General features: G+C 45.8%; 14 protein-coding genes across 17 annotated transcripts in view; 9 read left to right on the top strand and 5 right to left on the bottom strand.

The window, feature by feature from the left end:
* Window positions 1-129: 129 nt before the first annotated feature.
* On the bottom strand, window positions 130-866 carry LOC6538824 (sex-regulated protein janus-B). The gene is made up of 4 exons (XM_002099301.4): window positions 744-866; window positions 523-678; window positions 341-465; window positions 130-281 (listed from the first exon to the last, which is right to left on the bottom strand). Exons 1-4 carry the CDS (start codon window positions 793-795, stop codon window positions 192-194), a joined length of 423 nt encoding a protein of 140 aa, XP_002099337.2. The 5' UTR covers window positions 796-866; the 3' UTR covers window positions 130-191.
* Window positions 744-1,711, bottom strand: LOC6538825 (sex-regulated protein janus-A). 3 transcript variants are annotated; one of them, XM_015193577.3, is made up of 4 exons: window positions 1,631-1,711; window positions 1,403-1,564; window positions 1,220-1,344; window positions 744-1,115 (listed from the first exon to the last, which is right to left on the bottom strand). In XM_015193577.3, the coding sequence occupies exons 2-4, from the start codon at window positions 1,542-1,544 to the stop codon at window positions 1,023-1,025; spliced, it is 360 nt and encodes a 119-aa protein (XP_015049063.1). In that variant the 5' UTR covers window positions 1,545-1,564; window positions 1,631-1,711; the 3' UTR covers window positions 744-1,022. The 3 variants fall into 3 exon arrangements, with proteins under 3 accessions (XP_015049063.1, XP_039231519.1, XP_002099338.2); XM_039375585.2 differs by having other exon boundaries at window positions 1,635-1,702; XM_002099302.4 differs by lacking the exon at window positions 1,631-1,711 and having other exon boundaries at window positions 1,403-1,592.
* A 185-nt stretch (window positions 1,712-1,896) lies between these two features.
* Window positions 1,897-3,216, top strand: LOC6538826 (serendipity locus protein beta). The gene is made up of 2 exons (XM_002099303.3): window positions 1,897-2,067; window positions 2,121-3,216. The coding sequence occupies exons 1-2, from the start codon at window positions 1,995-1,997 to the stop codon at window positions 3,116-3,118; spliced, it is 1,071 nt and encodes a 356-aa protein (XP_002099339.1). The 5' UTR covers window positions 1,897-1,994; the 3' UTR covers window positions 3,119-3,216.
* A 68-nt stretch (window positions 3,217-3,284) lies between these two features.
* LOC6538827 (serendipity locus protein alpha) lies at window positions 3,285-5,272 on the top strand. The gene has a single exon (XM_002099304.4). The coding sequence runs from the start codon at window positions 3,442-3,444 to the stop codon at window positions 5,032-5,034; it is 1,593 nt and encodes a 530-aa protein (XP_002099340.1). The 5' UTR covers window positions 3,285-3,441; the 3' UTR covers window positions 5,035-5,272.
* Window positions 5,273-5,578: 306 nt separating this feature from the next.
* LOC6538828 (serendipity locus protein delta) lies at window positions 5,579-7,211 on the top strand. Its single transcript, XM_002099305.3, has one exon. The coding sequence runs from the start codon at window positions 5,714-5,716 to the stop codon at window positions 7,013-7,015; it is 1,302 nt and encodes a 433-aa protein (XP_002099341.1). The 5' UTR covers window positions 5,579-5,713; the 3' UTR covers window positions 7,016-7,211.
* A 257-nt stretch (window positions 7,212-7,468) lies between these two features.
* LOC6538829 (60S ribosomal protein L32) lies at window positions 7,469-8,441 on the bottom strand. Of its 2 annotated transcripts, none has more exons than XM_015193578.3 (3): window positions 8,338-8,441; window positions 7,901-8,000; window positions 7,469-7,838 (listed from the first exon to the last, which is right to left on the bottom strand). In XM_015193578.3, exons 2-3 carry the CDS (start codon window positions 7,991-7,993, stop codon window positions 7,527-7,529), a joined length of 405 nt encoding a protein of 134 aa, XP_015049064.1. In that variant the 5' UTR covers window positions 7,994-8,000; window positions 8,338-8,441; the 3' UTR covers window positions 7,469-7,526. The 2 variants fall into 2 exon arrangements, with proteins under 2 accessions (XP_015049064.1, XP_015049065.1); XM_015193579.3 differs by having other exon boundaries at window positions 8,334-8,357.
* Window positions 8,442-9,099: 658 nt separating this feature from the next.
* On the top strand, window positions 9,100-10,874 carry LOC6538830 (mitochondrial nicotinamide adenine dinucleotide transporter SLC25A51). The gene is made up of 3 exons (XM_002099307.3): window positions 9,100-9,842; window positions 9,909-10,038; window positions 10,099-10,874. Exons 1-3 carry the CDS (start codon window positions 9,292-9,294, stop codon window positions 10,411-10,413), a joined length of 996 nt encoding a protein of 331 aa, XP_002099343.1. The 5' UTR covers window positions 9,100-9,291; the 3' UTR covers window positions 10,414-10,874.
* Window positions 10,830-14,618, bottom strand: LOC6538831 (dual specificity protein phosphatase 18). Its single transcript, XM_002099308.4, has 2 exons — window positions 14,093-14,618; window positions 10,830-11,610 (listed from the first exon to the last, which is right to left on the bottom strand). Exons 1-2 carry the CDS (start codon window positions 14,173-14,175, stop codon window positions 11,010-11,012), a joined length of 684 nt encoding a protein of 227 aa, XP_002099344.2. The 5' UTR covers window positions 14,176-14,618; the 3' UTR covers window positions 10,830-11,009.
* A 305-nt stretch (window positions 14,619-14,923) lies between these two features.
* Window positions 14,924-16,984, top strand: LOC6538832 (PC4 and SFRS1-interacting protein). The gene is made up of 3 exons (XM_002099309.3): window positions 14,924-15,723; window positions 15,803-16,605; window positions 16,664-16,984. The coding sequence occupies exons 1-2, from the start codon at window positions 15,040-15,042 to the stop codon at window positions 16,562-16,564; spliced, it is 1,446 nt and encodes a 481-aa protein (XP_002099345.1). The 5' UTR covers window positions 14,924-15,039; the 3' UTR covers window positions 16,565-16,605; window positions 16,664-16,984.
* LOC6538833 (DNA repair protein Rad51 homolog) lies at window positions 16,972-18,353 on the bottom strand. Its single transcript, XM_002099310.3, has 3 exons — window positions 18,217-18,353; window positions 17,602-18,158; window positions 16,972-17,548 (listed from the first exon to the last, which is right to left on the bottom strand). The coding sequence occupies exons 1-3, from the start codon at window positions 18,289-18,291 to the stop codon at window positions 17,173-17,175; spliced, it is 1,008 nt and encodes a 335-aa protein (XP_002099346.1). The 5' UTR covers window positions 18,292-18,353; the 3' UTR covers window positions 16,972-17,172.
* A 66-nt stretch (window positions 18,354-18,419) lies between these two features.
* On the top strand, window positions 18,420-19,024 carry LOC6538834. The gene is made up of 2 exons (XM_002099311.3): window positions 18,420-18,519; window positions 18,609-19,024. The coding sequence occupies exons 1-2, from the start codon at window positions 18,488-18,490 to the stop codon at window positions 18,919-18,921; spliced, it is 345 nt and encodes a 114-aa protein (XP_002099347.1). The 5' UTR covers window positions 18,420-18,487; the 3' UTR covers window positions 18,922-19,024.
* A 282-nt stretch (window positions 19,025-19,306) lies between these two features.
* On the top strand, window positions 19,307-19,880 carry LOC6538835. Its single transcript, XM_002099312.4, has 2 exons — window positions 19,307-19,471; window positions 19,577-19,880. The coding sequence occupies exons 1-2, from the start codon at window positions 19,440-19,442 to the stop codon at window positions 19,878-19,880; spliced, it is 336 nt and encodes a 111-aa protein (XP_002099348.1). The 5' UTR covers window positions 19,307-19,439.
* A 15-nt stretch (window positions 19,881-19,895) lies between these two features.
* On the top strand, window positions 19,896-20,485 carry LOC6538836 (mitochondrial intermembrane space import and assembly protein 40-B). Its single transcript, XM_039376085.2, has one exon. It carries the CDS (start codon window positions 19,896-19,898, stop codon window positions 20,370-20,372), a length of 477 nt encoding a protein of 158 aa, XP_039232019.1. The 3' UTR covers window positions 20,373-20,485.
* A 149-nt stretch (window positions 20,486-20,634) lies between these two features.
* LOC6538837 (protein similar) overlaps window positions 20,635-26,277 on the top strand; it is a 71,664-nt gene continuing 66,021 nt past the window's right edge. The window contains exon 1 of the mRNA XM_002099314.3: window positions 20,635-21,456. Within this exon, the coding sequence (XP_002099350.1) occupies window positions 21,260-21,456 (197 nt within the window). The 5' untranslated portion in view covers window positions 20,635-21,259. The remainder of the gene's footprint in view (window positions 21,457-26,277) is intronic.

Below are 26,277 nucleotides of genomic sequence, written 5' to 3' on the forward strand. Positions count from 1 at the left end.
ACGGCATTTTGAAACATTACATTACGAACTGAACTTTTCGATTTATTATTACTCTATCTCGTCAGAAATGAAAGCATCAACCATTTTCCCCTGTTCGAGTGACCCCCTAATAATAAGCAAAAAGATCGCTACTTTTATATTCGATTTGTTTTAATTAATACTAAATTTACATTTTCGAAATGTGTGCATCTTTAATTCTTAACGGTTATCTTGAAGTCCTTATATGTGGTCCACGAGTGAAGTATATTCCTCGTCCTTGTGTGATCAGCACTGCCGAATGTCTGCGGACCCATTAGGAACCATTAACCGGTGCTCCGGGAACCAAGGACCTTCTACTTACCCTGGAGGTGCCATAGATCTTCATTTTCTTGCTGTCCGCCTCGTTGAGAATCCTTCCACCACCGAGGATTTTCGCACAGATGCCCTGTGGCTCCAGCTCCTCCAAAATGGAGTCGAACACCGTCACTGAAAGAAGGATATGTTAGGCTGCTCAAGGATAAACTTCCTGCAGTGAAAACTCACAATGGTTGTCAACATCGGCGCCTCGGACAATAACTCTTCCGTATTTCGTGAAGCCATGCGTATGAATATTCACTAACAAATAACGATTCTGACCCTTGGTTATCTTGACCCGGGGAATGCCTACCAAACTGATCAGATCGGTGGAATAACTTTTTTCTGAGAGCAAGAACAAAACGTGTGCTTTACACTTGTTAGATGTATAAACCTTTCTTAAGCCTTACGAAACGGAGAAACAATACGGGGAAGCTGACTCAAGGACTTGAACATTTTCATTTTATTTAACCAAAGGAAAGGAAAAGAAGGCAAATTTGCGTACAACCTGAAAAATTTAGATCCGAAAAGGTTTAGTGTGAGCAGTTGCAAAGCTACAGACTAACTGCTTTTTAAAATAATTTTCCATTTTAAATGTCATTTCCGAAAAATTCATGGCACATAGGATCATAGCCAATGCTGAATTAATTTCAGTGTATTTATGTGGAGTCTTCGGTCGTTGATTGCAGCTAATATCCCTCGTCGGACGTTTCGATCGTGTAATCCGGGTATTTGGTGGCCAGGATGCGCTTCGTTTGCGCGTGATCAGCTTTTCCAAAGCCCTGAAAAGGAAATTAATTGATAAGCAATGCTTTTCCATACATCCACTCTCTAGCGACCCTTTCGCTGAAGGAAGAACTGAAGAACACGTTCAGAATAGACCAACCTGCGAGTATCCGTAGACCTTCAGGTACTTCTTTTCGGGATTGTGTTCGATGCGACCGCCACCAGGACACTCGGCACGCAGGCCCAGTTTTTTAAAGACCTCCTCCTCGCGGTCGAAGATGTCGGCTGTGGGACAGTAACCAGGGTAAATGGATGCGTTATGGGTAAGGTTAATCCAACTCACCATGCCATGTGCAGTCGTCAAAACCGCGGACCACTGCCTTTGAGGCATCTCCTCCATCGATGACATTGATCAAGACGTATTTGAAGATGCCCTCTGGGCTGATGTGCACCAATGGCACGCCGGCAAGTGCTTCCTCGGACATTTTGTGAATCAGTCGTAGGCCTTTGGAGAGCAATTGGAGGCGATTCATAGTGGAAAAGTGTTTAAAAATAGTATTTAACTTCTTACCAACCGGCAAAGTTTCCAAAAATGCTGCTGCCTTAGTCCAACAATGTGACCAGATACTTTTGTTTTCGTTCACCCTATCTATCGATACTGTTGAAAGAAAAATATTTAGTTCTTCCGTTAACAGAGAAACATTCTGTTCAACATTCGGTTAAACATTTTGTGTACATTTAGATATTTGTATATTTCTATTATATTTAATAAGCTCAAAAACAAAACGTTGTACGTGACCAAAAATATATCGATTACACCACAGCCCATCATCGATAACATCGCCACTATCGGCACAGCTCTGGCGTTGACAACAAAATATACACAAATTAAATTGTTTAAGCCGAATTTTTCGATTGGATTCCAAGGCGACGAGATGAGCTCCACGCGTCCGTTTTGCTTCGTTTGCGGCAAGGAAAAGTCCGTGGGCGTGTTTCAGCTGATAGAAGGTAAAGCCTGCTCCCGCCGTGCCCCGAATTCCTAATAGCCGACTTTTTCACAGGCTGCATAGTGCCTGGAACCTTTAAGCCGATCAAGGATATACTAAAGTACTTCGAGAAGATCATAAACCAGCGGCTGGACCTCTTGCCCAACTCCACCGCCTGCCGGGACTGCCTGGAGTACCTCTTCAACTACGACCGGCTGGTGAGGAATCTCAGCCAAGTGCAGCGCCAGATTGCGGACGCACTCCTCGGCTGCAGGCAAGTGGAGGGCAAGCCGGAGACCAAGCAGCAGGCGGCGAAAAGAGCTCGCGTCCAAGTGCCGGCCTTCAAGATCATCCAGGCCACCGCCCTCAAGGAGCCCGAGAAGCAGCCGGGGGAGGAGGATGAGTGCGAAGAGTTCATGAAGGAGGAGATGCTGGACGAGGAGTTCCAGTTCAGTGAGCCGGACGACAGCATGCCGTCGTCGGAGGAGGAGTTCTTCACCGAGACCACCGAGATACCCTGCCATATATGCGGCGAGATGTTCTCCAGCCAGGAGGTTCTCGAGCGGCACATCAAGGCGGACACCTGCCAGAAGAGCGAGCACGCAACCTGCACCGTGTGTGGCCTGAAAGTCAAGGACGACGAGGTCCTCGATCTGCACATGAACTTGCACGAGGGCAAAACGGAGCTGGAATGCCGCTACTGCGACAAAAAGTTCTCCCACAAGCGGAACGTCCTGCGCCACATGGAGGTGCACTGGGACAAGAAGAAGTACCAGTGCGATAAGTGCGGCGAACGCTTCTCGCTCTCCTGGCTGATGTACAACCATCTGATGCGGCACGACGCCGAGGAGAACGCCCTGATCTGCGAGGTGTGCCACCAGCAGTTCAAGACCAAGCGCACCTACAAGCACCACTTGCGCACCCACCAGACGGACCGGCCGCGCTATCCCTGCCCCGACTGCGAGAAGTCGTTCGTGGACAAGTACACCCTGAAGGTGCACAAGCGAGTCCACCAGCCGGTCGAGAAGCCAGAGTCGGCGGAGGCCAAGGAAGCCACCGCCACGTTTTTTTAGGGTAGTCCTTTGCTAGATTAATCTAAGTAGCCCAGCTGATGGGTGCATAAGCGCGCGTATGTATCATAAAATTAAATCTAAACAATCATTGACGGAAAGTCCCAGTTCTGTGCCCGTTTTTCAGGAAATCTAGCAGGTAAAATCGCGAATTCAGCGAATTTCGCGAATTTTCGCCGGCTGTGGCCATAAAATAGGCAGATGTTTTTTAAATCCCCTGCAGAGATCCTTTCTACCTGTGAGCTCGGTATATATAAAGGTGTCCAGGCGTCTGCCAAAACTCAGTCGAACATTTCTGTCATCCGGAGCACATCTCATAGAGAAACATGGAGTCGTTATTGGTTCAGTTAAACACTTGCAGCGAGCTGATCGCCGAGGGCTACAGCAGCACCGGCAACATTGGCTGGCTGAACGAGTTCTGCGCCACTTTCCTGGACTTTGCCAGCGATCTGAAAGCCAGGCTGCCGGAGGTGGCACCCAGCGGCGCCAACCTGGATGTGGAGACCATCTTCCTGTGCCTCACCCAGGTGGTAACCTGCATCACCCACCTGGAGAGGACCATCAGCATGGAGGCACCGCAGATGACCAGGCAGCACTTCCTCGATCGCTTGGACTGGTGCTTGCGGCGACTGCTCGTCTCCTTGACGCAACTGGAAAGCAACGTAGCACCAGTCAAGAACCTAGAGGATCACTCCTTCGTTGAGCTTATGGACCTGGCACTGGACCACTTGGACGATTACATGGAGAAGCTGGCCCAGCAGAGCAACAACTCGCTGCACATTCTGGAGGAGAGCTTCACGGAGGACACCTACCAGCTGGCCAGCATAGTCAATCACATCGTTCGCCACGCCCTGGCCTTTGCCAATGTGGCCATCAAGTCGGACAAGAAGGCTTTAACTGCTCTGTGCGAGACTCTACTCACCGAATGCGCCACTTTCCACGAGGAGGCGGGTGAGCCCAACAGTGGTCATCGGAAGTTGGAGGCCCTCTCGCTGGAGCGGGCCCTCTATGCGCTGGAATCCTTTCTAAATGAGGCACTGCTGCACTTGCTGTTCGTCAGCCTGATAGATCTGGAAAACACATCGGTGGAGAAGCTGAAGGAGGCACTGCAAAGGGATCCTGTGGGAGCTCAGGAACTAATCTCCGCATTCGACACCAATATGGATCGCATTCAGCAGATTGGAGTGCTGGCCATAGCCTTCTCGCAGGACATCAAAACGAAGACGATTGTCAGGAGCTGTCTGGCTTCATTGGAGTCCCTGGATGCCAGCATTGTACCAGCTCTCCAGTTGCCAGAGTCCATCTCATCCTCGCACCACGCGGAAGTCTTGCAGGAACATTTCAACCAGGAGCTGCTGATCTTTCGGAACGTCATCCACGAAATCATCGATAGCTGCTCCCTGATCAACAACTACCTGGACATGCTGGGCGAGAGGATCCACGTTCAGGACAGAAACCACTTAAAACTTATTGTCCAGAGGGGCGGTGTTCTGGTGGAGCACTTTCGGCTACCCGTTAATTATTCGGGACTCAGTGAAGATGGCAAGCGGGTGCACAAGGATCTTATCCTGATCCTGCGAGAGTGCCAGGCAGTGGTTAACCTGGACATCCCTGTAGACCCAAAGCGCATCGTGAAACGACTTAAGATCCTGTACTCCGTTCTGGCCAAGCTGAGGGATTTGATAAGCAAGGATAACCTGGAACCCGAATCCTTGGGTGCCTCCGCAGCTCAGGTTCCCGCAAATGCAACGCGAACTTTTGTGCGGAACAGTCGATCCATTGGCAAAAGACACCGATCCTTTGTAAAACAAACCGGAAATTGCTCAGTTTTCGGGCCACAGGACTCACTTGCTGAATCCGGTCACAATGAAAGCGATCTTATTAGTTTCCAAATCACCGAAATTCTTAGATTAGATTGAGCGGGGCAAGCCATATTCTAAATACACGGGCACGTCTATAGGAAATATAAGTAACAATTTTTTAATGCTTCATTAGCTTGAAGTGTTTAACTAAGATTGCACATATCCTTTACAACAATTCTAATTAGCTAACTAAGCCAATTGTGTTCTCTACATTTATGTAATTACTTCATTCATTTGAAGCCATTCTCATAATTTATATAAAATACAATAAAAACATACCGTTATAAACAACTCATATAAATTGTGTATCAAATTAAAAAATATTTGGGGAATTAAGAAATAAATGAAAATCTACTCCTACACTTGAGTAATGGCAACTAGTAGAAAAACGTAATTATAAAATGAAACACCTATCTTTATTTCTTTTAACATTTCAAAACTGTTTCAAACAATTAAATATCCGCTTGCAATAGTTAGCAAAAATAATTTTTAAATATTCAGCTCACATATTTTACATTTTTTCACCCTGTTCCATTCCCACCGTTCCGGCCCTAGCGTCATTCGGCATCGTTCGCCAGCCCTGGTGGGCATGATGCCATGGTTGCATTTCACGCGTTTTAGTATAGCTTCCGATATTCATCATTTTGCCAACTCTATTAAATTCCATACACAATTTAAAAGGTTGTAAACAAAAGCCGCTATACCCGGAATCGGCACTAGGACAACCGTCGGCGCAATGGACACCTGCTTTTTCTGCGGCGCCGTCGAGCTAAGCGGCACGGGCTCCTCCAGCTCTATGCGCTACGAGAAACTGTCGGCCAAGGTGCCGTCGTCGCAGAAAACAGTGTCTCTGGTGCTCACCCACCTGGCCAACTGCATCCAGACGCCGCTGGACCTGAAGCCTGGCGCCCGGCTGTGCCCGCGCTGCTTCCAGGAGCTCTCCGACTACGACACGATCATGGTGAACCTAATGACCACCCAGAAGAGGCTGACTAACCAGCTGAAGGGCGCTCTAAAGTCCGAGTTCGAGGTGCCGGAGTCCGGCGAGGACATACTCGTGGAGGAGGTGGAGATACCCCAAAGCGATGCCGATACAGATGCTGACGCCGAGGCGGAAGCCCTGTTCGTGGAACTGGTCAAGGATCAGGAGGAGTCCGACTCGGAAATAAAGAGAGAGTTCGAGGATGAGGAGGAGGGCGACGACGACGACGACGACGACGAGTTTATCTGCGAAGACGTGGAGGTGGGCGACTCCGAGGCCCAGTATGGCAAGTCCGACGACGGCGAGGACAGACCCGCGAAGAAACGCGTCAAGCAGGAGTGCACCACCTGCGGCAAGGTCTACAACTCCTGGTATCAACTGCAAAAGCACACCAGCGAGGAGCACTCCAAGCAGCCCAACCACATCTGCCCCATCTGCGGCGTAATCCGGCGCGATGAGGAGTACTTGGAGCTGCACATGAATCTGCACGAGGGCAAGACGGAAAAGCAGTGTCGCTACTGCCCCAAGAGCTTCTCGCGCCCAGTGAACACCCTGCGCCACATGCGCATGCACTGGGACAAAAAGAAGTACCAGTGCGAGAAGTGTGGCCTCAGGTTCTCCCAGGACAACCTGCTCTACAACCACCGGCTGCGCCACGAGGCCGAGGAGAATCCCATCATTTGCAGCATCTGCAATGTGTCGTTCAAGTCGCGCAAGACCTTCAACCATCACACGCTCATTCACAAGGAGAACCGGCCCAGACACTACTGCACCGTCTGTCCCAAGTCCTTCACCGAGCGCTACACCCTCAAGATGCACATGAAGACCCACGAGGGTGACGTGGTCTATGGGGTGCGGGAGGAGGCGCCCGCCGACGAGCAGCAGGTGGTGGAGGAGCTGCATGTGGACGTCGACGAATCGGAGGCGGCCGTCACCGTCATCATGTCCGACAACGATGAGAACAGCGGCTTCTGCCTCATCTGCAACACGAACTTCGAGAACAAGAAGGAGCTCGAGCACCACTTGCAATTTGATCACGACGTAGTCTTGAAATAAACTACCATTGCCTACAATAAGTAATTGTATTGACCTAGAATATTTCCTTCTCTTTGTACTTGATTATTGTAGAAACCTACAAAATATAATTTACTGGTATTCGATTCATGGCGTTTGATTTAGACTGAAGCGTTCTTCAAAATAATTGTACCGCGTTCTGTAACATAATCATGAAAATATATAACTATGATTTTAATTCAACTTTCTTTTTCAATACTAAGGGCAAACGAACGATATATAACAAAGTGATGCTGGCTAGTCTTGGCACGTAAGGAATCTATATTCTTCTATAATCTCAAGACAGTTCCTATCAGAAAAACCATAATCTCTGGATCAACTAATTCGCAACAGATGATATTTATACGGCGGTGCTACATCGATGATGCTATCCCAAGCTCAGAAAGACAACTGCACGCGGCATTCGCACATCCATTTAACTAAAAGTCCGGTATATTAACGTTTACAAATGTGTATTCCGACCACGTTACAAGAACTCTCAAGAATCTTAAGCTTACTCGTTCTCTTGAGAACGCAGGCGACCGTTGGGGTTGGTGAGGCGGACAGACAGCTGCTTGGCGCGCTCAACGATCTCCTTGCGCTTCTTGGAGGAGACGCCGTGGGCGATCTCGCCGCAGTAGACGCGGTTCTGCATGAGCAGGACCTCCAGCTCACGCACGTTGTGCACCAGGAACTTCTTGAATCCGGTGGGCAGCATGTGGCGGGTGCGCTTGTTCGATCCATAACCGATGTTGGGCATCAGATACTGTCCCTTGAAGCGGCGACGCACTCTGTTGTCGATACCTTTGGGCTTGCGCCATTTGTGCTGCAAGGAAACAAGTGGATGAAACGAGGGTTTCCTAACAAACAATCTTCGTTAGAACTTACCGACAGCTTAGCATATCGGTCCGACTGGTGGCGGATGAAGTGCTTGGTGCGCTTCTTCACGATCTTGGGCCTGTATGCTGGGCGGATGGTCATCTTGAAGCTGAAAGGGCACAACAAAAGCAGCTATTAGTGCACTGCGCATCACTTATCAAACTAATAATGCCCAAGGTGCTCCACTAATGCATTAATCAGCAAGGCTGGGGTGGCTTATTAGCCAGTATCCATTGAGTTTCCGGTATGTTGCCCCACGAATTTCCAACACAAACAGAAGCCATTTGGCGAACTCTCACAGGAATCAGTCGGAATTCGGTCGAAATACGAAACGCACACTTGCGAACGGCGCACGGACCAACTCAGTTCAACTTAAAACCGCCAAAACCGAGAATTACGGCTAAAAAGTTATAGAAATACACGTGGGCCTAAAATCACGCACATACCTTGCCGGAAACCAGAAGCGAAAAGAAAAAGTTAGTGGTGTGAAAAAACATCGATACGTCGAGCGTCGATGTTCACACCGATATTTTTGTTCGTGGCGATGCTAAGCAATGTGTTGCGAAACATCGGTTGTGGAATTTAAATTTTCGCGCGCTATCAAAGTTTTGCAAATATAATCATTTATAAATCGGGCGATAGGAACAACTGCGACTGTATGTGGAACAAAGGATAGAATGATCTTTAGCTTAATAGAGCTCGTTATTTGTATTAATATGCTTTACCTCTTGGCCCACTGTGCAGTACACTGGTTGCAACAGCTGTTGAATGGCCGTTTCACAGCACCGTCATCTGTGAAACAACAATAAAAAGAAGGCAATATAGAGGTAAAAAGATGACAGAAGTGGTCAAGAAGCAGGTGTTCCTGAGCATACGGAGGCTGGTTTGTGAGCCTTCAAGTCGTGGATTTTACAACAGTCCAATCCAAAAAAAATTCTTGGTATACAGGGTGGTCTTTCGGACAGAGCATAGGGTGATTCGGTCAATAAATGGCAGTGCTGTTAAACGCTCTGTTAAGAATATTTTAAATAAACGTTATATTAAGTTTTAGCTTGCCAAAGAGATAAAAGCACAAGCTTAACTTTACCGAGAGCGCAAGTGCAAACCTCAAAGCCGTTGTTGCAATTTTAAATACGACAAATAATTATTTTTGCTACCCTTTTGCCTTGCAATTAATTTGGATAACAGAGTCCTGTGGTATGCATCAGAGGTCCAGCGACGGTCACACTGGCAGTGGCCGTCAAACCGTGGTTCTTCTTCATTATTATATAATTAAAACCAATGCGAATCGAAACCAAAACAAACCAGCACAATTCCCGTGTGTGAGTAGTTACAATGGTAACGCGGTGACAAATGCGCACTACTCCACACGCCCGAATTAAAGATAGGACAGCAGCAAGATGAAAGACGATGGAGCACCAAACGTCGCGAAAACCACCGACCCACCGCCCCCCAAAAGGTTTCCATCCGGAAGACCCCACAGCTACGGAGACGGGGATGCGGGGAAACTGTTGCATGGCAGCGTTTTCTCGGAGCGATTCTTCGGCTCCTTTCAGTGGGAGGAGTTCGCCTGCGGATGCGGCGCTGCCTTTGTCAACATCGCGGTCACCTATCCCATCTACAAAATGATCTTCAGGCAGATGCTGCACGGAGTGCCCATCACCTCGGCCTTTGCGCAGCTGCGTCACGAGGGACTGGGCTTTCTGTACCGCGGAATGCTCCCGCCGCTCGCCCAGAAGACCATCTCCCTGTCTATTATGTTCGGGGTGTTTGATGGGACGAGGAGGTACCTCGTGGAGGACTACCGCCTGAACGACTACGGGGCCAAGGTGATAGCGGGTGTGGTCGCCGGTAGCGCCGAGTCCATTCTCCTGCCCTTCGAACGGGTGCAAACCCTCTTGGCGGACTCCAAGTTCCATCAGCACTTCTCCAACACACCAAACGCATTCAGGTGAGCAGGGCAAACGTATGTTTGTGGTAAATAGAAAAGTTCTTATGTCTTTTTATGCTTCCGCAGGTATGTGGTATCCCACCACGGCTACCGGGAGCTCTACAGGGGACTTGAACCAGTATTTTGGCGCAACGGCCTGTCCAACGCGTTATTCTTTGTGCTGCGAGAGGAGGCCAGCGGGCGGCTGCCTAAGAGAGTGAGTATGCAGCCTGATCACCTGAAGAAACATACTAAGAAACCTAAAAACAACCCACAGAAATCCGTGTCCACCCGAACGGCCCAGGAGTTCGTAGCAGGCGCCGTGATCGGGGCGAGCATAAGCACAATATTCTATCCGCTCAACGTGATCAAGGTGTCGCTGCAGAGTGAGATGGGCCAGCGGTCAGAGGGCAGCTGGCAGGCGTGCAAGCGAATTTACGTAGAGCGCGATCGCCGCATCGGGAACTTCTACCGCGGATGCGCCTTCAACACAGGCCGCTCCTTCATCAGCTGGGGCATCATGAACACGGCGTACGAAAACCTAAAGAAAGTGATGCAGCAGCAGCCCCAGTTGCCACTGGCCTCGGAGTAAATGCGACGTTTCGGGAGTAGAACTAGAGTAAACTTAGCTGATTGTACACAAACGGTTACTTCTGCCTTTAGCTAGCCAATTATTTCGTTCGATTTAAGTCTCGTGTAAGTCGCTTGTGTTGCGATGCTGAATTCTAGGTGTTAATGTACATACACACATCCTAATCGGAGAGCGCCAGCTCCTCCTCCTCATATCTGTATATCTATTCAATTCGCCCCGCGGATGCCAAGTACAATACAACGTGAGCATTTAAAGGTACCCAATCTACGAGTTACGGTTTAGTTAGCTACTATTCGAGTACGTGTAAATAATACTAGATGATGTGCGATATAATACGAGTGTGTTGTTTGTTCGCTAATGACTTTGTGATTCATTGAAGATTGAAGATACTAAAACTGATTAATTTACGCGGTAAATTCAATGTTCTTAAACGAAAATAAAAGTGTATTTGTAATTACGAAGCTTAGGCGTACATCTTATGTAAGTTTCAGCATTGCATGGTTATCTATAAGCACACACAACTTAAAGTTCTAATCTAGGGCTAGTGGTAGGGTACGAGTATCACAAGTAAGATTAAGAGCGGCACACCAGGCGGCCTACCGCCTTTTAAGGGAGCTGCGGTATCGCTGGTAGAAGTCCTCCATGGCCCTGTACTCGGGCTCCAGTATGTCGGGTATCTCCTTGTCCAGCGAGGCGAAGTACACCATGGCCACCGAGCTGCTGCCCCTCAGCTCCAGCTCGTATCTTCTCAGCTGCTGGAAGAATCCCGAGTTCGGGCGCACCTGCGGCCTGATGGCCTGCACATGCTTGTAGGCCTCGCGCAGGCTCATCCCCGCGTGCTTCATCAAATAGGCCAGGCACAGACTGGCCGAGCGGCTGACTCCGGCCACGCAGTGGATCAGCGTGCAGCCACCGGAGAGACGCACCTCCTCGATCAGATCGGCCGCCTCATCGAAGTGCTTGGACAGGTCCACCTCGGAGCGATCCTGGGCCATGATGCGCAGGTAGAGCGGACTCTTCTGGCTGGGCAGCGGTGTGTCCGGCAGCTCGGGCGCCACATTGATGACGCAGCTCACGCCCAGCTTGTCCATGTAGGCGGGCACCACAGCCGCAGCTCCGCAGAGGATCAGCGATGGAGTGAGGCGGGACAGGCCGGGAAACGGTGTGTGGTCCTCTAACTTGGATGCACTCAGCTGGCTGCAAGGAATCAAAGAGCACAGAATAGTAAGTATTATGAACTTGTGTTTTTGCGAACAAAGAAAAGCTTATGCAATTCTATAGGTGTGCATAGATACAAAAGATTTGGGGACTCTGCCAAATGGTGCTGCGTAAATATTTTGGCTGGATAACCTGGTGCACTTCAAAGTGGGTGAAAAACCCGATAAAATAGGAACATTTCGCGGGCGAACAAAGGCGAACAACTGGTGCTAAGCCAAACACACAAATGGGCCATAAACAAGTGGCAGGTATTCGTGTATCTTCTGCGTAGTACTGGCCCACAGCTCTCTGGTTAATTTTGTGAATGGAAAAACTAAAGCATCGAATCCATCGAAAAACAACCCAACCCATCCAGATCCCAGCAGATCCCATCACCTACGTATTTGTGGGTCGACGTCATGGTTTTCTGCGCTGCGTAGGCACAAACAATAAACATATTGCCAAAATACCTACGTACGTATATAGCCAAATTTGTATCTGTGCACCTCAAAAATGCCCGTTTATAATTAGTTTCGCGGAGTGTATAATAAATGGAGGCGATGTGAAAATAGCTTGCTTCTATAATGGTATTTGCCGAATGCGTAAACAAACAGATCAGTCATCGCATAATGGGATTCTAACCACTGCATCTTCGATCTCTTGGGATTTAGTCTGTTTGGCTAGGTCTAAGCTAAGAGGTCAGTTACCTCAGATAACTGATACATATCATTGGGATTAGTCATCCCATCTTTATGTAATATTGCCATCCATATTTTGATAGAGACACTTGCTAAGTTCCAACTTTATAACGAAAACAGAGGTCTGCCATCTGGTTCCTCGTCGCCCCCTTTCCATCGAAATCTTCAAATCCACATTCCCCCAGTCGAAGTCGCCCAGAGATCAAATAGAAGGTGCCAATCCCCTTCCATCTTCCGCTGCTGTCATCGCCCTCCAAAAGCTCCTGCCACTGCGGAATGTAAATGTAAAATTAAACACTTGACTGATTCCGAGACGACGAAGCTATACCCTTCATAAGAAACTAAACAAATTCGCAGAAATATTCACCTGAGTTTCCTTCTTTAAATATAAATCTGCATACCTTTGAGCACCTTTGTGGCACTTAACAAGTTATATTTATTTGAAAATCATGTAAAAGTCTCTCAAAACTAATAGAGTATTGCCACTTTCTGTGTGTCAGAATGGCTGGTTCCTTTTGGTTTTATTATATGTTTACGGCGACTCGGCGTCGTCATTAAATAATAATCACAAATTCCACTGGCACGGCGCCAAAATTAATCATCGGTCACTTTCACTAGACCAAAGTGGCATCCAGTGGCATCGGCAGAAAATTTCTTGATTTGAAAATAAGTGAAATTAAAATATTTCACACCGCCCGATGCTTTCGTTATTCACTTTATCGCCGAATGCAAAAATAAAAGCAAGAACAAATTGAGATGTTTTCAAATTCCACCTCCATTATTTATGGATTCGCCACGGAGCGATGGAATCTGAAATCCTTGTCGCTGGGCTCGTTCCCATTGTCCATCACATGATTGTTGTTTCGGGGGAATCTAGGTTAATGGGTGGCGAGAATTCGCTGATCTTCTGAGCCTATCAAACTAGCAATCCCTCTAATCATCGCGAAAAAGGCAAGATTCCTTACAACCCAGATTTTGAGCTCCCATATTTTGAGCTCCCAGATTTACCTCGAAGCCAAAAAATGCGCATTTTCCGACTGCCAAAACTTTGACAGACCTGCAGACAGACCTCCGTCTGCCCCATGATAAATGACTAATTTCATTTTGGCAATTATGCCGTCCTTGAATTCAATTGTCAGAGTCAGGGCCTCCGTCCGATAAAGAATGCCAGAAATAATTGAAATATTTAAATATTCAAACACGGCCATGCCCCTGCATTATGCATTTCAATGAAAAGCATTCAGTTCCGACTCGATTTCCGCCTTCAATAAATTGGGACACTTGCGAAATATGCTCGCATGTGAGTACATCGGCATTCGGATTGGAATTTGGCTCAAAAACAAATAGGATTTGAAAAACGCATGTGGCGAAATGGGCTGCATATGTTGTTTTTGGCCATATGTATGGAGTTTGTGTCTCAAGGGGGAAATGACATTTGTATGAATATCTTGAAACTGATTACTGAACTGAAACTGAAATATAATAGGCAATGCTTACTGCAATCACCCCAAAGCATAGTAATGGCTTTGTAACCCTATATCGCATTTATTGCACTATTCTGCCAAGTAAAACTGAATAGCTGCTCGATTCAGGTGTAATTATTTATAAACTGAAACAATTAGCTGGTAGGCAGCAACAAAGGTTCGCCGAGGTGACATCATAGCGACCTTGGGCAGAGTGTTTGGCGCTAGTTTGGTGTTTGTGGCTAACGAAACGGGCTCAAATGTCGAGCACAGACATGTGTACTTGGCAGGAACCTGCGACATGTGCGTGTAGTTACTTACTTCTGCCGATTTTCCTTCTCGACAGTCTCATTGGCAAAGGGGACGCCGCTGATGGCGATGCCGCCAACTATTAACTCCTGCATGTCTATGGGCTGAAGAATTCGCGCGCCACTTAATCGGGAATTTACGCTCCACAATAAACAAATTCCGCGGATTCCAGGCCAAATTTGAAAACTATTTTCCGCCTTGCTCTCCGGCGATTCAATTCGATTCGATGCGGTAAACAAAGTGAAGTTCTTTTGGGAACTCGTGGGGGGAACAATACTGGTCTTTTTGGCAAGCCAACGACGACTGGCCGACGAACAGAAATGCTTTCGAAAAACGTTTTCAGTTCGAGTTGATGTGGTGAATTTGCGCGCCGAGGTGCGTGCGCCAAAGGTGTTTTGTGTGGGTGCGACGAGGTGGGAAACTGGGCATCGCCTGCCAACGAACTTCCACCTGTGGGAGCTTTGCCAACGATTTTGAACTCGTAATTGGGTGGGCGTGCCGCGTGCATTGGGCGTAGCTGCTAAATATGATGTATAACTACTAGGATCAGTCAATTTCAAGCTTTAAACATACCAAACAATTTTAGTTAATTGTAAACTTGAGTAACCGGACACCAAAGAAGACTTTATCAAGAGTGCAGGGGTTTTCACTATTTGATTGAACTTCATTCATTAATCTCCATTTTATTCAATTGAATTTCATAAATTCCAAATTCAAAAACTAAAAGCCCGCCAAGTTACAGTTCCGCCATTCCCTATTCCGACCAACGCACATGTGAGCGACCACCGCTGAGCTGGCCACACTCACCACTCCAACGAAATGCAAAACATCGACGTCGATTGTTATCGGTGCCCAGTGTCATATCTAAGAAAGCGCGAGACGAAAAGCAGACGCCGCAGAAATCCGGTGAAAAGAGATTGGAATTGCACGCGATCCGAACGAGCTAGAGCTAATCCGAAATGGGCAAGGAAAAGGCGGCCGCGTCCTACAGCATTGGCGACCTGGTGTTCGCCAAGGTGAAGGGCTATCCGCCGTGGCCGGCCAAAATCACCAAGAGCAACAACAACAAGAAGTACAATGTTTACTTCTACGGCACGGGCGAAACGGCCAACATCAAGGTGGAGGATCTGTTTCCGTACGCAAACAACAAGGAGCGCTTCGCCACCGAGAAGATCATGAAGCGCGCCAAGTTCATCGAGGCCATCGAGCAGATCGAGAGCGCTCTACGCGGCGAGGATTCGGCGCCCATCGATTTGCTCGGCAGCGGCGCGGAGCCAGTTGCTCAGCCCGCATCTGGCGATGTCGTCAAGACGGAGCAGCCAACGGAACCGGAGGCACCCACTGCTCCACCTGTTGCAGCACCGGCCGAGAAGCCCAAGAAGAGTGGCAACCGGAAGACAAAGGCGCCACCGCGCCATGTGGACGGCGACAGCGAAGCCGGCGCTGAAGCCGCCACTACGGAAGTAACTGCTCCGCCGGCCAAGCGAAGGGTTCCTACCGAGGGTCTGGCTACTGTTACAGCCGCCCCCGCTGCCAGTTCGGCCCCGGCTCCTGCGGCCCCCACATCCAGCAAGAAATCAGTTAAGAAATCCAAGCCCACGGCAGCAGTTACTCCGATTCAGAAGCGGTCACGGCCCGTCAATGTGAGTGTGATCAAATTAAGCGGGTGCAAAACTTCCACCTGACACTAATGTATATTAATTTCCAATTCTGCCCGCACAGAACATCCGGAACGAGATGCTCATGGTGTACATGCCCACAGCCAAGTGTTTGGGAATCGACATAAACTACAACAAGCCGGAATCCTTCGAGAGCGCCGCTGCCGAGGAAGCCTGGATGGAGAACGCCCGCAAAGAAGCCTTGGAACTGAAACTGAAACTGGAGAGCGGCCAAATCGAGCCAGAGTCCATGCCCGAGAGGATCGTGGTGGAGCCAACTCGCAGCGAGATACCCAAGCAGGAGGCCTTGCGATTCATCGAGGAGCTCATTGAGCACGAGGATGCCCTCTTCATGGAACGAGACTTCATTCAACTATCCCAGCAGCTCCGCGAGTGTTTGGGTCTGCGACGCGCCAATGTGGGCAAATGCCTGGAGATCCTCGAGCAGTTCAAAGAGGTGGAGCTCACCAAATTGATGCTACTGCGCAATCCGGAGTGCGTGGACATAATGCGACGACTGCGCCGATATGTGGGCAATTTGGAACTCTGGAAAATGGACCTTTCCGACGAGGTGGAGTTCAAGGAGAGGGCGCAGACCATTCGCAAGGTGTCGTCTGGCATATACGATGGCTTCAAGAGCCTCTTCAATCCGGAGCCCGAGAGCGAGGACAACTTTTGGATCGATTTCTGCGAAAAGGTTAAAATCTACAAGACCTACACGAAAAATATCAACGAAAACCTTCGCGTCGGAATGAACGAGCGCGGATACAACAATCTGGTTGTGGCCAAGGAGGCCGCCGGTTCAGCCGAGTCGGCTCCACAGTGAATGTTTGAGAGCATGCTCTGCTTGAGCAACTGTATGATAAGGTAGGTTGGATTTTGCTGACTTAAACCCAATTCTTCAAGATCCCCTCCTTTATTTCAGTTACTCCTAAGCGTTACAAGCCAGGCAACTTTAAGACCGTGCTCTGGATGACGAAGTTTTAATGAGCCGAGTGAGCTATTGCTTAATTTCTAGGATACAAATTCAATTAAATTCCTTACGAGAACCTTACTGAACCTTACATCTGTTTGCTGCCAGGTGCATATCGTGCAGCGCTCGGGATGGGACTTTTCCTGCCGCATCCGCTTATTATTACCACCAGACTTAAAAGCTTTTCAGCTTCAGACCCCTAAATATTTACTAAGTTTGTAGATGTTTTGAATAATAATGAATTAAAAATAGATGGTATATACAAATTCGCAATGGCTGCTTTATTTTGTCGTTATCCTATACATTCTAAGCAAACACTAAAAAAAAACTTAATTTATGAAGTTCAATTCTTAACATAATATAGAGCTCCAGCACTTTGTGCTGATATATAGATAATTCATCATTAGAAATGGAAGGTGAGAGCTCCATTCCTAGCATTATCTAAACCTATGAATAAGCAACTAGCTCTCCCTGGCGTCTCCGATACCATCCGGCAGAATGGCGAACATGGCCTCCGATTCCGGCAGACAGGGTGAGTCGTAGATCTTGCAAATGCGGGTCTCGCCCTTGCCCTTGCGCAGATACAGTCGCGTGGTGGAGGAGTGGGCCATGATGTGCCCGCCAATGGGTTTCTTGGCATCAAACATGCCGGGTGCGCCGTCCAGCGAGGCAGTCACCTGGTTGGTAATTACCACAGCCACTCCGAACTCATCAGCCAGGCGTTGGAGCATGCGCAGGAACAAGCCCAGATGGTTTTGTCTGGCGGCCAGCTCCCCGCGTCCTATATAATCCGATCGGTAGAGCGCCATGGCACTGTCCACAATCAGCAAAGCGTATCTGCGAAATATTAAATAATTAAATAATGTATACTGAAGGATAAGCCAGCGTACCTGGACTCGAAGAGCATGCCCGCGGCCATCTGGATGAGCTTGGTCTGCTGATCGGAATTGTGGGCACGGGTGAAGGCCACATTGTCCAGCACCTCGGATTCATTCAGTTTGTATCTCTGCGCGATGGCAGCCAATCGCTCCGGACGGAAGGTGTTCTCCGTATCGATGTACATGCACTTGCCCTCGCCGCCCTTTTGGCTGATGGGCAGCTGGCAGGTTACTGCCAGTGTGTGGCACAATTGCGTTTTTCCGCAGCGGAACTCTCCGAAGATTTCGGTAATGGATCCCGTCTCAATGCCGCCACCCAGCAGTTTGTCCAGCTCCTTGGAGCCCGTGCTCAGCTGCACAACATCGGCACGCATTTGATAGAAGGTGCGAGCACTGAGGAAGCCTAGGGGCACGAGTTTGTTGGCCTCCGTGATGATCTGTTCCACCTTGCCGCCGCCCAACCCGGGAATGGCCATCAGTTGCTTTTTGGTGGCATTGGCCACCGACTCAACGGTGTGCAGACTGGCCTGCTGGAGCAGCTTGATGTCCTTTGCCGTAATGCTGCCGCCCTGGAAGAAGGATGTTAGCGAATGCCCAGAATTCTGGTCGAGATCGCAGTCTACTCACCATTAACTTGGCCACGCTGAGCGGACCCTCCTCCTCCTCTTCCTGCTGATCCTGGACATTCGTGAGCTTCTCCATTTGACAGTTTCGGAGTAAAATTTGCCTATTTGTTGATTTGAGTTTCGTTTTTTAAATTGTTCGTCTTGCGTGAGAGAATTTCATCAAAAAATTGCACGGCGCGCAATTCACCGCAAAGGAGTTAATCATTCGCCCCGAACGCACACACGTAAATCACTACAGTGGTCTCCGCCAAAAAGGGACACGATAGATCACCATGGCGAACCATTACTATTTCGACATTAAACTGTGAGTAGACAGATGTTCTGAACAGAGAGTGAAAAATGAAATCCAACTTGGTTCCAATTAAATTCAGTATGTACCTTTTTACTGATTAGTAAACTTCGGGATCCGGATGCAGTTGTTCTGACCCCAGCCCTGTTTCGAAGCTGCGTTCTTGAAGCCCTGGACAGTTTCTTCTGCGAGGAGAAGCCCACACTGGAGATCGTTAAGTTTTGCGCCCAGCAACAACGCGTTGTATTTCGAGTGCCAGAGGAACTGCATGATATAGTACGCATGTCTATTGAGCTCATTGGTCACTACCAGCAAATGCCCTGTCATTTTGAGATACTGCAGTCCTCTAAATCATCGCTTGACTTTGAGAAAAGCATAGAGAAGACCCTCTCAGGACTGCCAAATTTTGAAGATTAGCGATATGGCCAACGCAGTTTAATTCATTGTCTAATTATAGAACTTTATATGTTGTAACCGTCACTCAAAATTTGAATTGCAATTATAACTGATTTTACTGTGATCCGATTTTTTTGCCATTCACAACGAACCTGAATGCAATCAGTGTTGGTAGTAGACATGAGCATGAGAATATAAAAAAGAACAAATAGGGTAAACCATTTCAATAACAGTGCATTTAAAATTACATTTGTTATGACTTTTAAGATAAAATTTAAATCAATAAATTTTTAAGCAATAAGTTCGCACCTTTTTTTTATTTATATATGAAAGGCTATTTTTGTTTGGCTATTTTTCATAAACTTCTTGCTGTTATAAGCCGAATTGGCATCTCTAGGGGCGCACAGCTGTTTGGGAAACAGAGAGAAACAGCAAACAAGGGGAGTAATTACATAAAAACACACTGACCGGCAACTTTTGGACTGATTTTCCCGAAGTTTCCGCCAAAAAACAGAGGCACTGGCATTTGCACCCAAAGCATGAGTGGTTACCAATATCTGGACGTGAAGCTGTGAGTTCCGGGCCATAATTGCCGCTCCGTAGAGCCCCATATTCCCCACGTGCGCACGTGCATCATGCGAATATAATTAAGATAATGCACGTTTCTAATTACCAGGAAACTCCGTGATCCAGACTCTGTGACTTTGACGCCCGTGTTCTTCTTTGGCTGCATCCACAGCTCCTTGGCCAGTATATTTGGCGAAATCGGTGGCCAGACAACACTGGACATTGTGAAATTTAGCTCCAGCCAAAAGCGCTCCATTCTCCGGGTGCCAGAGAATTTCCTGGAACGAGTTCGCATAGCTATAGCCCTGATAGGATACTACCAGGACGTGCCCTGCCATTTTCAGGTGCTCAGCACATCCCGCAAGCCCTTGGATTTCGAGGATTCTCCCGAGGAGTTCGTAGCATTTAACTAACTTAACTGCATCAGGATGTCATTCTCATACTGCAAGGAGTACGGCAAGGACAAGGTGATCTTCGTGACCAAGGAGGACCATGCCACGCCCAGCACCATCGAGCTGCCGCCGCCAGAGAAGCCGGAGGGCGTGATCACCAAGGACGGCAAGATCAACTGGAGTTGTCCGTGCCTCGGCGGAATGGCCACCGGTCCCTGTGGCGTCGACTTCCGTGAGGCCTTCTCCTGCTTCCAGAACAGCACCGCCGATCCCAAGGGATCGGACTGCTACGATGCCTTCACCAAGATGCGCGACTGCTTCCAGAAGTACCCCACCGTGTACAACAAATCTGGCGGCGATGACGACGACGATGATGGCTTGAGCGAAGCCTTGGACACGGATGCCGCTTCAGTTGGTGGCCAGAACGCAGATCCGCTGGCGGATGTGGGCAACAATGGAGGCGGCGATGAGGTGCTGACCCCCAATAGCAGTTCGGTGGTGCCCAAGGCTTAGGCCGGAGTACATACATATGTCGTACATTAAGATAAGAGCTAGGTGTGACTTCGTACAAAATAAATAAAGCTTGTCATGGCTGGTGGCCAGTCGGGCTTCAATCGATACAAAAATGTAAATGTTTCTTTAAAATAATCTTGCTTAGCGGTATTCACTGTACCCAATAGGCCGTTATTCCATTTGTTTCCTATTTCTGGTATATTCTGAAGGCGCTAGCCACTGGCTGGCGGTATTTTTCCACCCTGCTGGCACACTGTTTACGAAGAAGCAAGCAAAGAAAACGGAAAAATAAAAGCGTATTAAGATTTCGTGTGGAAAGTAAAAATGCTGTAGGCGCAGTGTAAAATGCATATATTGCAGATAAATCGCGTTTGTGAGATGCTTAAACGCGAATTCAACATCAAGTCGGTGCAGAACTTCAAGGTGCAATAACACAAATACCCGAATTATCGAATAAACCAAAGTGCAATTGGCCAGTTGAGACTACAACCACCATAACAACAACAACAACAGCAGCAACAGTGAAATAATAATATAACCTTGTGTTTTGTTTTTTCGTGGATCACAAATAAGCATATATACACAGAATTAATCGAGGTGCAAACGGTGTAAAAAGTGATTAAATAATAAAGGTTTAACAGGAAAACAGAGTTATTGTGTGTGCGAGTGTGTGTGTGCGTAGTGACAACAATACAAACGCGGCGACCAATACAAGCGCACAGATAGTTTTCATACGTAGGAAAATACCGAAAGTAACAGCGATAAATAATACAAAACAACAACGAAGAGTCTCAAAAAGTGCTGGAAAAACTCGCGATAAGAAAAACAGGAACCTCCACATCGGCAGATCACTTGAATGCTGCCGCACTTTGAAATCCTGAGACACAATGGTTTCGTTAATTGACACAATCGAAGCGGCGGCCGAGAAACAGAAGCAGTCCCAATCGGTGGCCACCAACTCCTCCTCCTCCTCCTCATCCTCTTCGTTCTCGGCCTCCCCGCCATCTTCGGCCGTTGGCTCCCCAGCTCCTGGCGCCCAAAAATCCAATCTCACCGCCAGCGGCAAACCAAAGGAGAAACGAAGGTGAGTCACATGGACTATGTACATGGTAACCCGGATGCCCTGATCTATAATCCCATCCCCAAATTCGATCTGCCTAGATCGCTTGTTTGCCCATTGCATAAGCGGCTGCTTTCTTTTTCGCCCGCTCTTTGTCGCGATATTCGTTGCCAAACGTCGCTTCTCGCGTTTCTTCTCAGTTTCCCAGTGCGTATGCGGTATTTCGTTTATTTTTGTGCTCTGGAATCAAAAATTTGCTATAGCAATGGAACCCTAGACGCTGGCTTTTCCTACAATACCTCCATTTTTAATCAGTATATCGCTTATATTCACCATGTCGATGACTTTCTTCTTGCAATTTCCTATTGTTATTCATTCTAGTAACCTTTTATACCAACCCCATGGATTGATTTTCTTTCGTATCTCATAGATAAGTCAATCTTACTTCCTGATTTAAAAGCCACAATAAAAGTGTTTTAACCCTAAGGGCGCAAATTTCATTTTTCTAATGAATACAAATTCCAGCTTGGCTTGAATTTGTGAACTTCCCTCAATGGGCGTCACTAATTGACGAAACAGGGACTTGGATATAATGGAAAGCCAATCATTAATCACGCGTTCAACTAATTTTTGCATTCGCGGCAATTATTATACGATCGATGGCGACGGCGACGGCGAATCCAACGGCCGAGACCCACGACCTTCAGGCTTTCAAAGACAAAAGTCGAGACGAACCGAAATCGTTCAGTTTGCATATGCATTGGCTGGTTTCCGCGGTGGAATATGATATCGAGGGGTATGCAATAGGCGAACAGTGTCCGCTGTCGGGCGCAAACACTTGTTGCTCTTCTGAGAAGGTATGTCCTCAAGGATATGCCTCATAAGGCCAAGCCCCCAGTGGCTGCGATTTATTTTTAGACGAGTGCATTGTGCTTTTCTTTCCTTACGCACTTTGGGTTATTTTTAAGTGAGGCGAAAATCCAAAACAACGAGGAAAACCTGTTGTGTTCGATTATGCGTGCCCCTCTGCTCCACAAGATCAACCCGTTTTTTCCTCGTGCTTCGCTTTTGTTGTCTTTGTTTTGTTTTCGTTTTTGGATCACGCCCCTCAGAAAACTTAAATTTATTTATTTTATAATCCCCTAAAGCGACAAGTTTATGTTTCACTCAAGCCATTTACATGGGATTGATACAAAGTTTCGCTTGGGCCTACGTGACTACCGTAAAACTGAAGTAAAATAAGTGTGGAAAAGCCGAAAAGCGGTTCTATAACCATTTTCAAAATGCGCTCTAGCTTCGATTAGACCCACTAACCGACTATTCGCGTTTTCCCATTTTTTTCAAACTGGTTCCAATACATTTTGCAGTGCGACACATGAAAACAATTGACTGTGGTCGTTGATAATGTGAAATTGAATTGACCGCCGTTGGAGAAAGCTTGGCAAATAAACTTATATTGCCCTAAAATCACTTTTATTGCATTTCCCTGAACACTTATCGATTTTTTCGATTGTCCGTCGCTAAACTTTTGCTTATCGATCGACGCTTTCGATTGCAGCACTCCGAACTTGAACAGATCGTAACTGCAGCTACGGTGTGACCTCAATAAAAGTGAATTATTACAAGTTGACATGGAGGGAGGCAAGAATCTGAATCAAGATTTTGTATGTTTATTTTTCTCTTTAAATTATTTTTGTGCGCTGTTAGACCTGCGCCAAGAAGCTAATGAATAAACTTAAAAACAAGCGAGCAATAAATAAATTTCAATAGCAACGCAAAGAAACGCATAAAAAAGTAAAACACGCTTACACACATTCCACACACACAAGCATGTGTGTATTGTAAAATATTTAAATGATATGCCCTGTTGTTGGTATTGTTGTTGTTATTGTTGTTTTTCGTCTGGCCACGACGACCTACTTTTTGCGCAATCGAACTAAAAATGTGACGATCCGGGGAGGATGGAAACGCCCGCGGGGGGTGTTATGGGACTACTATGTATATTGGGGGGAAAGAGAAAGATGGAGGGTATTGTATTAGGCCCGTGGAGTTATTGTTAGCTCAAAGAAGCTGGGTCCGCCAAAATCGAATTTTTGAAATTTGAAAGGTGGAATCGTTTGACCATCGGTTGACCATGTTTGACCACCAATTACTTTTTTTTGACCACGTCCAGTTTTGAAGATATGGAATTTCGAAAATTTTCGAAAATTTTCGAACTTCAAAAAGTTGACTTTTTTGAACTTTTTTTTTTTTAAATCGCAATAACTTCGTTTGACCACGTTTGACCACCCTTTAGAATTTTGAAAAAACTTTTAGTTTGGAAAATATAAGCACTTAAGCAATTAAGCATTTTTCATACCTCAAAACTAAATATTTTCAAACAAAATCGTTTGACCATCCTTTAAAAATGCTTTTTATCGTTTGACCACCCTTTAAAATTTTTTTTTTTCATTTGCTTACCCTTAAAAAAAAATATTTTCGTTTGCCCAACTCTTAAAACTAAATATTTTCAAAAAAAAACTTTTGACCATCCTTTAAAATTGCATTCTATCGTTTGACCACCTTTCAAAAATTATTTTTTTCGTTTGCTTACCCTTAAAAAAAAATAAAAACGATTTCCCACCTCTTAAAACTAAATATTTTCAAAAAAAAACTTTTGACCATCCTTTAAAATTGCATTCTATCGTTTGACCACCCTTCAAAAATTATTTTTTTCGTTTGCTTACCCTTAAAAAAAATAAAAACGATTTCCCACCTCTTAAAACTAAATATTTTCAAAAAAAACTTTTGACCATCCTTTAAAATTGCATTCTATCGTTTGACCACCCTTCAAAAATTATTTTTTTCGTTTGCTTACCCTTAAAAAAAAATAAAAACGATTTCCCACCTCTTAAAACTAAATATTTTCAAAAAAAAACTTTTGACCATCCTTTAAAATTGCATTCTATCGTTTGACCACCCTTCAAAAATTATTTTTTTCGTTTGCTTACCCTTAAAAAAAATAAAAACGATTTCCCACCTCTTAAAACTAAATATTTTCAAAAAAAAACTTTTGACCATCCTTTAAAATTGCATTCTATCGTTTGACCACCCTTCAAAAATTATTTTTTTCGTTTGCTTACCCTTAAAAAAAATTTTCAAATAAAATTCAAATAAATCTTACAATTTTGGCAAAATACTCTCTCTTTCTTTTATTGTTTCTTAAAAATAATTAATTTTGTTAACAACAATTTTTTAACAATAATTATTTTGTAAACTTTATATTATATAAATTTGCACCTGTGACATAGGGTTAATTTTTTAGGTAAATTGTTTTTTTTTACATTACAGGTACTTTAAAGAATCCACAATTAAAAATCTCTTTCCTCCTCGATTCTCATAATATGTATATAAATCGTCATCCGAAACTCATAATTAGAATATATTTTTTGTGTGAAGACTGAAAAAGTTGTGCGTGAATTTAACAACGTTTTGTGCTGAAAAAGTTAAAGTCGTACTGTTTTTAAGAAAAGTGCTTGCGTTCTAATATTTGAACCCTTCTAAATTTTGTTGACAGTCTTTTTAAAGACTTGCAATTTTTGGAATATTGATTTGTGTTCTCGTGAATTTTGTTGACAGTCTTTTTAAAGACTTGCAAAATTAAAATTGACCAGATTTTACAATTTAGTAAAGTTTCATTTGTGTCTATTCCTTTGTTTGTTGGAAAAGGAATTTAAGTGAAGTGGGTAAGCACAAAATTCAAAATAAATTTGTGTACTTGCTTTCTATTCTAAAGATTTTCTTTAAATCTAAAGATCTGCATTTTCAATATTGATTTATTTTTTTACAAACCAGAGTCCTTGCTTTTTTTGCGTAATCCCTTAAACATTTGCAGCGCAATTGTGAAAAGTGCTAATTAAACATTAGTGTAAAACGACAATTTTTTTAACTGCATAAAAGGAATAAATTTTATTAAAAGGATGCCGACCAAATCGCATGTGGATGTCCCCGCCTTAGTGGAGGCATTTTGCAATGGTGATATCTTTACGGAGACTGGAACTCTTAAGCCAAGAAGCGATAATGTTTGGATGGATATTAGTAACAAATTTCAAGGAACAATCAGCGCGAAGACGCTAAATTTGTACGCCAGAATTAATCGGAATGGCATTATAACGATGGTGAAAGAACGATGTGGCATTAAGCAGCTGGATATCACTGGCAATAATAGCACTTTAAATAGCACATCTCCCGATGATGACCCAGAGTTCCAGATCATTGAAGCTGTTAAGAATGGACCATTGCCTATTTTATATATTAACCTGGAATTAGACCAGGAATTGTGGACATCGATTGCCCCTAAAATGGACCAAAAAACGGATTTGAGATCAAAAAGCTATCTGCAACGTAACTGGACGGATGTAATAGCCAAGCTGATGTACGAAAAAGTTCCTCTTCCGTGTGCATTTAACTTCAAGAAGGCAAAACTTTCCGACGAAGTGGATAATATATGGCTTAGAATTGAAGGCTATTGCAATGAGTGCAGCTCAATTTTAAAAGGACATTGCCTTGTGAAACCCGATGAACATTGCGGCATATCGATATCCGTTTCGGTACCGGACACACGAGGTATTCCCCATAATTCAAAACGACGGTGCACTGGATCCAGAAGACTTGAAATTGGCAACGAATTGCTTTTAAAAAAAGCCGCATTGTGGAGGAAGGAAGCAACCGACAATATGAATGATGACGACCCAGAACCAAGTTTCATCCCAAAGTTACCAACTCTTCGAAAACTTCGTGAAGAGGCAACCAATAGGCACCTCGGAATCACCAAGGATCGTGATCCAGTTTCATCATTATACCTTA

Source organism: Drosophila yakuba, chromosome 3R (genome assembly GCF_016746365.2).
Source record: "Drosophila yakuba strain Tai18E2 chromosome 3R, Prin_Dyak_Tai18E2_2.1, whole genome shotgun sequence".
In the NCBI taxonomy this organism is placed as follows: Eukaryota; Metazoa; Arthropoda; class Insecta; order Diptera; family Drosophilidae; genus Drosophila; species Drosophila yakuba.

Excerpts from the sequence above, each read along its gene's own strand:
- LOC6538824 (XM_002099301.4), bottom strand. The coding sequence starts at position 795 with ATGAAAATGTTCAAGTCCTTGAGTCAGCTTCCCCGTATTGTTTCTCCG. Across the intron at positions 679-743 it reads CCGTATTGTTTCTCCGTTTC|AAAAAAGTTATTCCACCGAT; the intron begins GTAAGGCTTAAG and ends TCTTGCTCTCAG. Across the intron at positions 282-340 it reads AGATCTATGGCACCTCCAGG|ACATTCGGCAGTGCTGATCA; the intron begins GTAAGTAGAAGG and ends ATGGGTCCGCAG.
- LOC6538825 (XM_002099302.4), bottom strand. The coding sequence starts at position 1,592 with ATGAATCGCCTCCAATTGCTCTCCAAAGGCCTACGACTGATTCACAAA. Across the intron at positions 1,345-1,402 it reads TGACGACTGCACATGGCATG|CCGACATCTTCGACCGCGAG; the intron begins GTGAGTTGGATT and ends ACTGTCCCACAG. Across the intron at positions 1,116-1,219 it reads AGGTCTACGGATACTCGCAG|GGCTTTGGAAAAGCTGATCA; the intron begins GTTGGTCTATTC and ends TTTCCTTTTCAG.
- LOC6538826 (XM_002099303.3), top strand. The coding sequence starts at position 1,995 with ATGAGCTCCACGCGTCCGTTTTGCTTCGTTTGCGGCAAGGAAAAGTCC. Across the intron at positions 2,068-2,120 it reads CGTGTTTCAGCTGATAGAAG|GCTGCATAGTGCCTGGAACC; the intron begins GTAAAGCCTGCT and ends ACTTTTTCACAG.
- LOC6538827 (XM_002099304.4), top strand. The coding sequence starts at position 3,442 with ATGGAGTCGTTATTGGTTCAGTTAAACACTTGCAGCGAGCTGATCGCC.
- LOC6538828 (XM_002099305.3), top strand. The coding sequence starts at position 5,714 with ATGGACACCTGCTTTTTCTGCGGCGCCGTCGAGCTAAGCGGCACGGGC.
- LOC6538829 (XM_015193578.3), bottom strand. The coding sequence starts at position 7,993 with ATGACCATCCGCCCAGCATACAGGCCCAAGATCGTGAAGAAGCGCACC. Across the intron at positions 7,839-7,900 it reads ACCGATATGCTAAGCTGTCG|CACAAATGGCGCAAGCCCAA; the intron begins GTAAGTTCTAAC and ends GTTTCCTTGCAG.
- LOC6538830 (XM_002099307.3), top strand. The coding sequence starts at position 9,292 with ATGAAAGACGATGGAGCACCAAACGTCGCGAAAACCACCGACCCACCG. Across the intron at positions 9,843-9,908 it reads AACACACCAAACGCATTCAG|GTATGTGGTATCCCACCACG; the intron begins GTGAGCAGGGCA and ends ATGCTTCCGCAG. Across the intron at positions 10,039-10,098 it reads GCGGGCGGCTGCCTAAGAGA|AAATCCGTGTCCACCCGAAC; the intron begins GTGAGTATGCAG and ends AACAACCCACAG.
- LOC6538831 (XM_002099308.4), bottom strand. The coding sequence starts at position 14,175 with ATGCAGGAGTTAATAGTTGGCGGCATCGCCATCAGCGGCGTCCCCTTT. Across the intron at positions 11,611-14,092 it reads GAGAAGGAAAATCGGCAGAA|CCAGCTGAGTGCATCCAAGT; the intron begins GTAAGTAACTAC and ends GATTCCTTGCAG.
- LOC6538832 (XM_002099309.3), top strand. The coding sequence starts at position 15,040 with ATGGGCAAGGAAAAGGCGGCCGCGTCCTACAGCATTGGCGACCTGGTG. Across the intron at positions 15,724-15,802 it reads AGCGGTCACGGCCCGTCAAT|AACATCCGGAACGAGATGCT; the intron begins GTGAGTGTGATC and ends CTGCCCGCACAG.
- LOC6538833 (XM_002099310.3), bottom strand. The coding sequence starts at position 18,291 with ATGGAGAAGCTCACGAATGTCCAGGATCAGCAGGAAGAGGAGGAGGAG. Across the intron at positions 18,159-18,216 it reads TCAGCGTGGCCAAGTTAATG|GGCGGCAGCATTACGGCAAA; the intron begins GTGAGTAGACTG and ends TCCTTCTTCCAG. Across the intron at positions 17,549-17,601 it reads GGCATGCTCTTCGAGTCCAG|ATACGCTTTGCTGATTGTGG; the intron begins GTACGCTGGCTT and ends AATATTTCGCAG.
- LOC6538834 (XM_002099311.3), top strand. The coding sequence starts at position 18,488 with ATGGCGAACCATTACTATTTCGACATTAAACT. Across the intron at positions 18,520-18,608 it reads TACTATTTCGACATTAAACT|TAAACTTCGGGATCCGGATG; the intron begins GTGAGTAGACAG and ends TTTACTGATTAG.
- LOC6538835 (XM_002099312.4), top strand. The coding sequence starts at position 19,440 with ATGAGTGGTTACCAATATCTGGACGTGAAGCT. Across the intron at positions 19,472-19,576 it reads CAATATCTGGACGTGAAGCT|GAAACTCCGTGATCCAGACT; the intron begins GTGAGTTCCGGG and ends TCTAATTACCAG.
- LOC6538836 (XM_039376085.2), top strand. The coding sequence starts at position 19,896 with ATGTCATTCTCATACTGCAAGGAGTACGGCAAGGACAAGGTGATCTTC.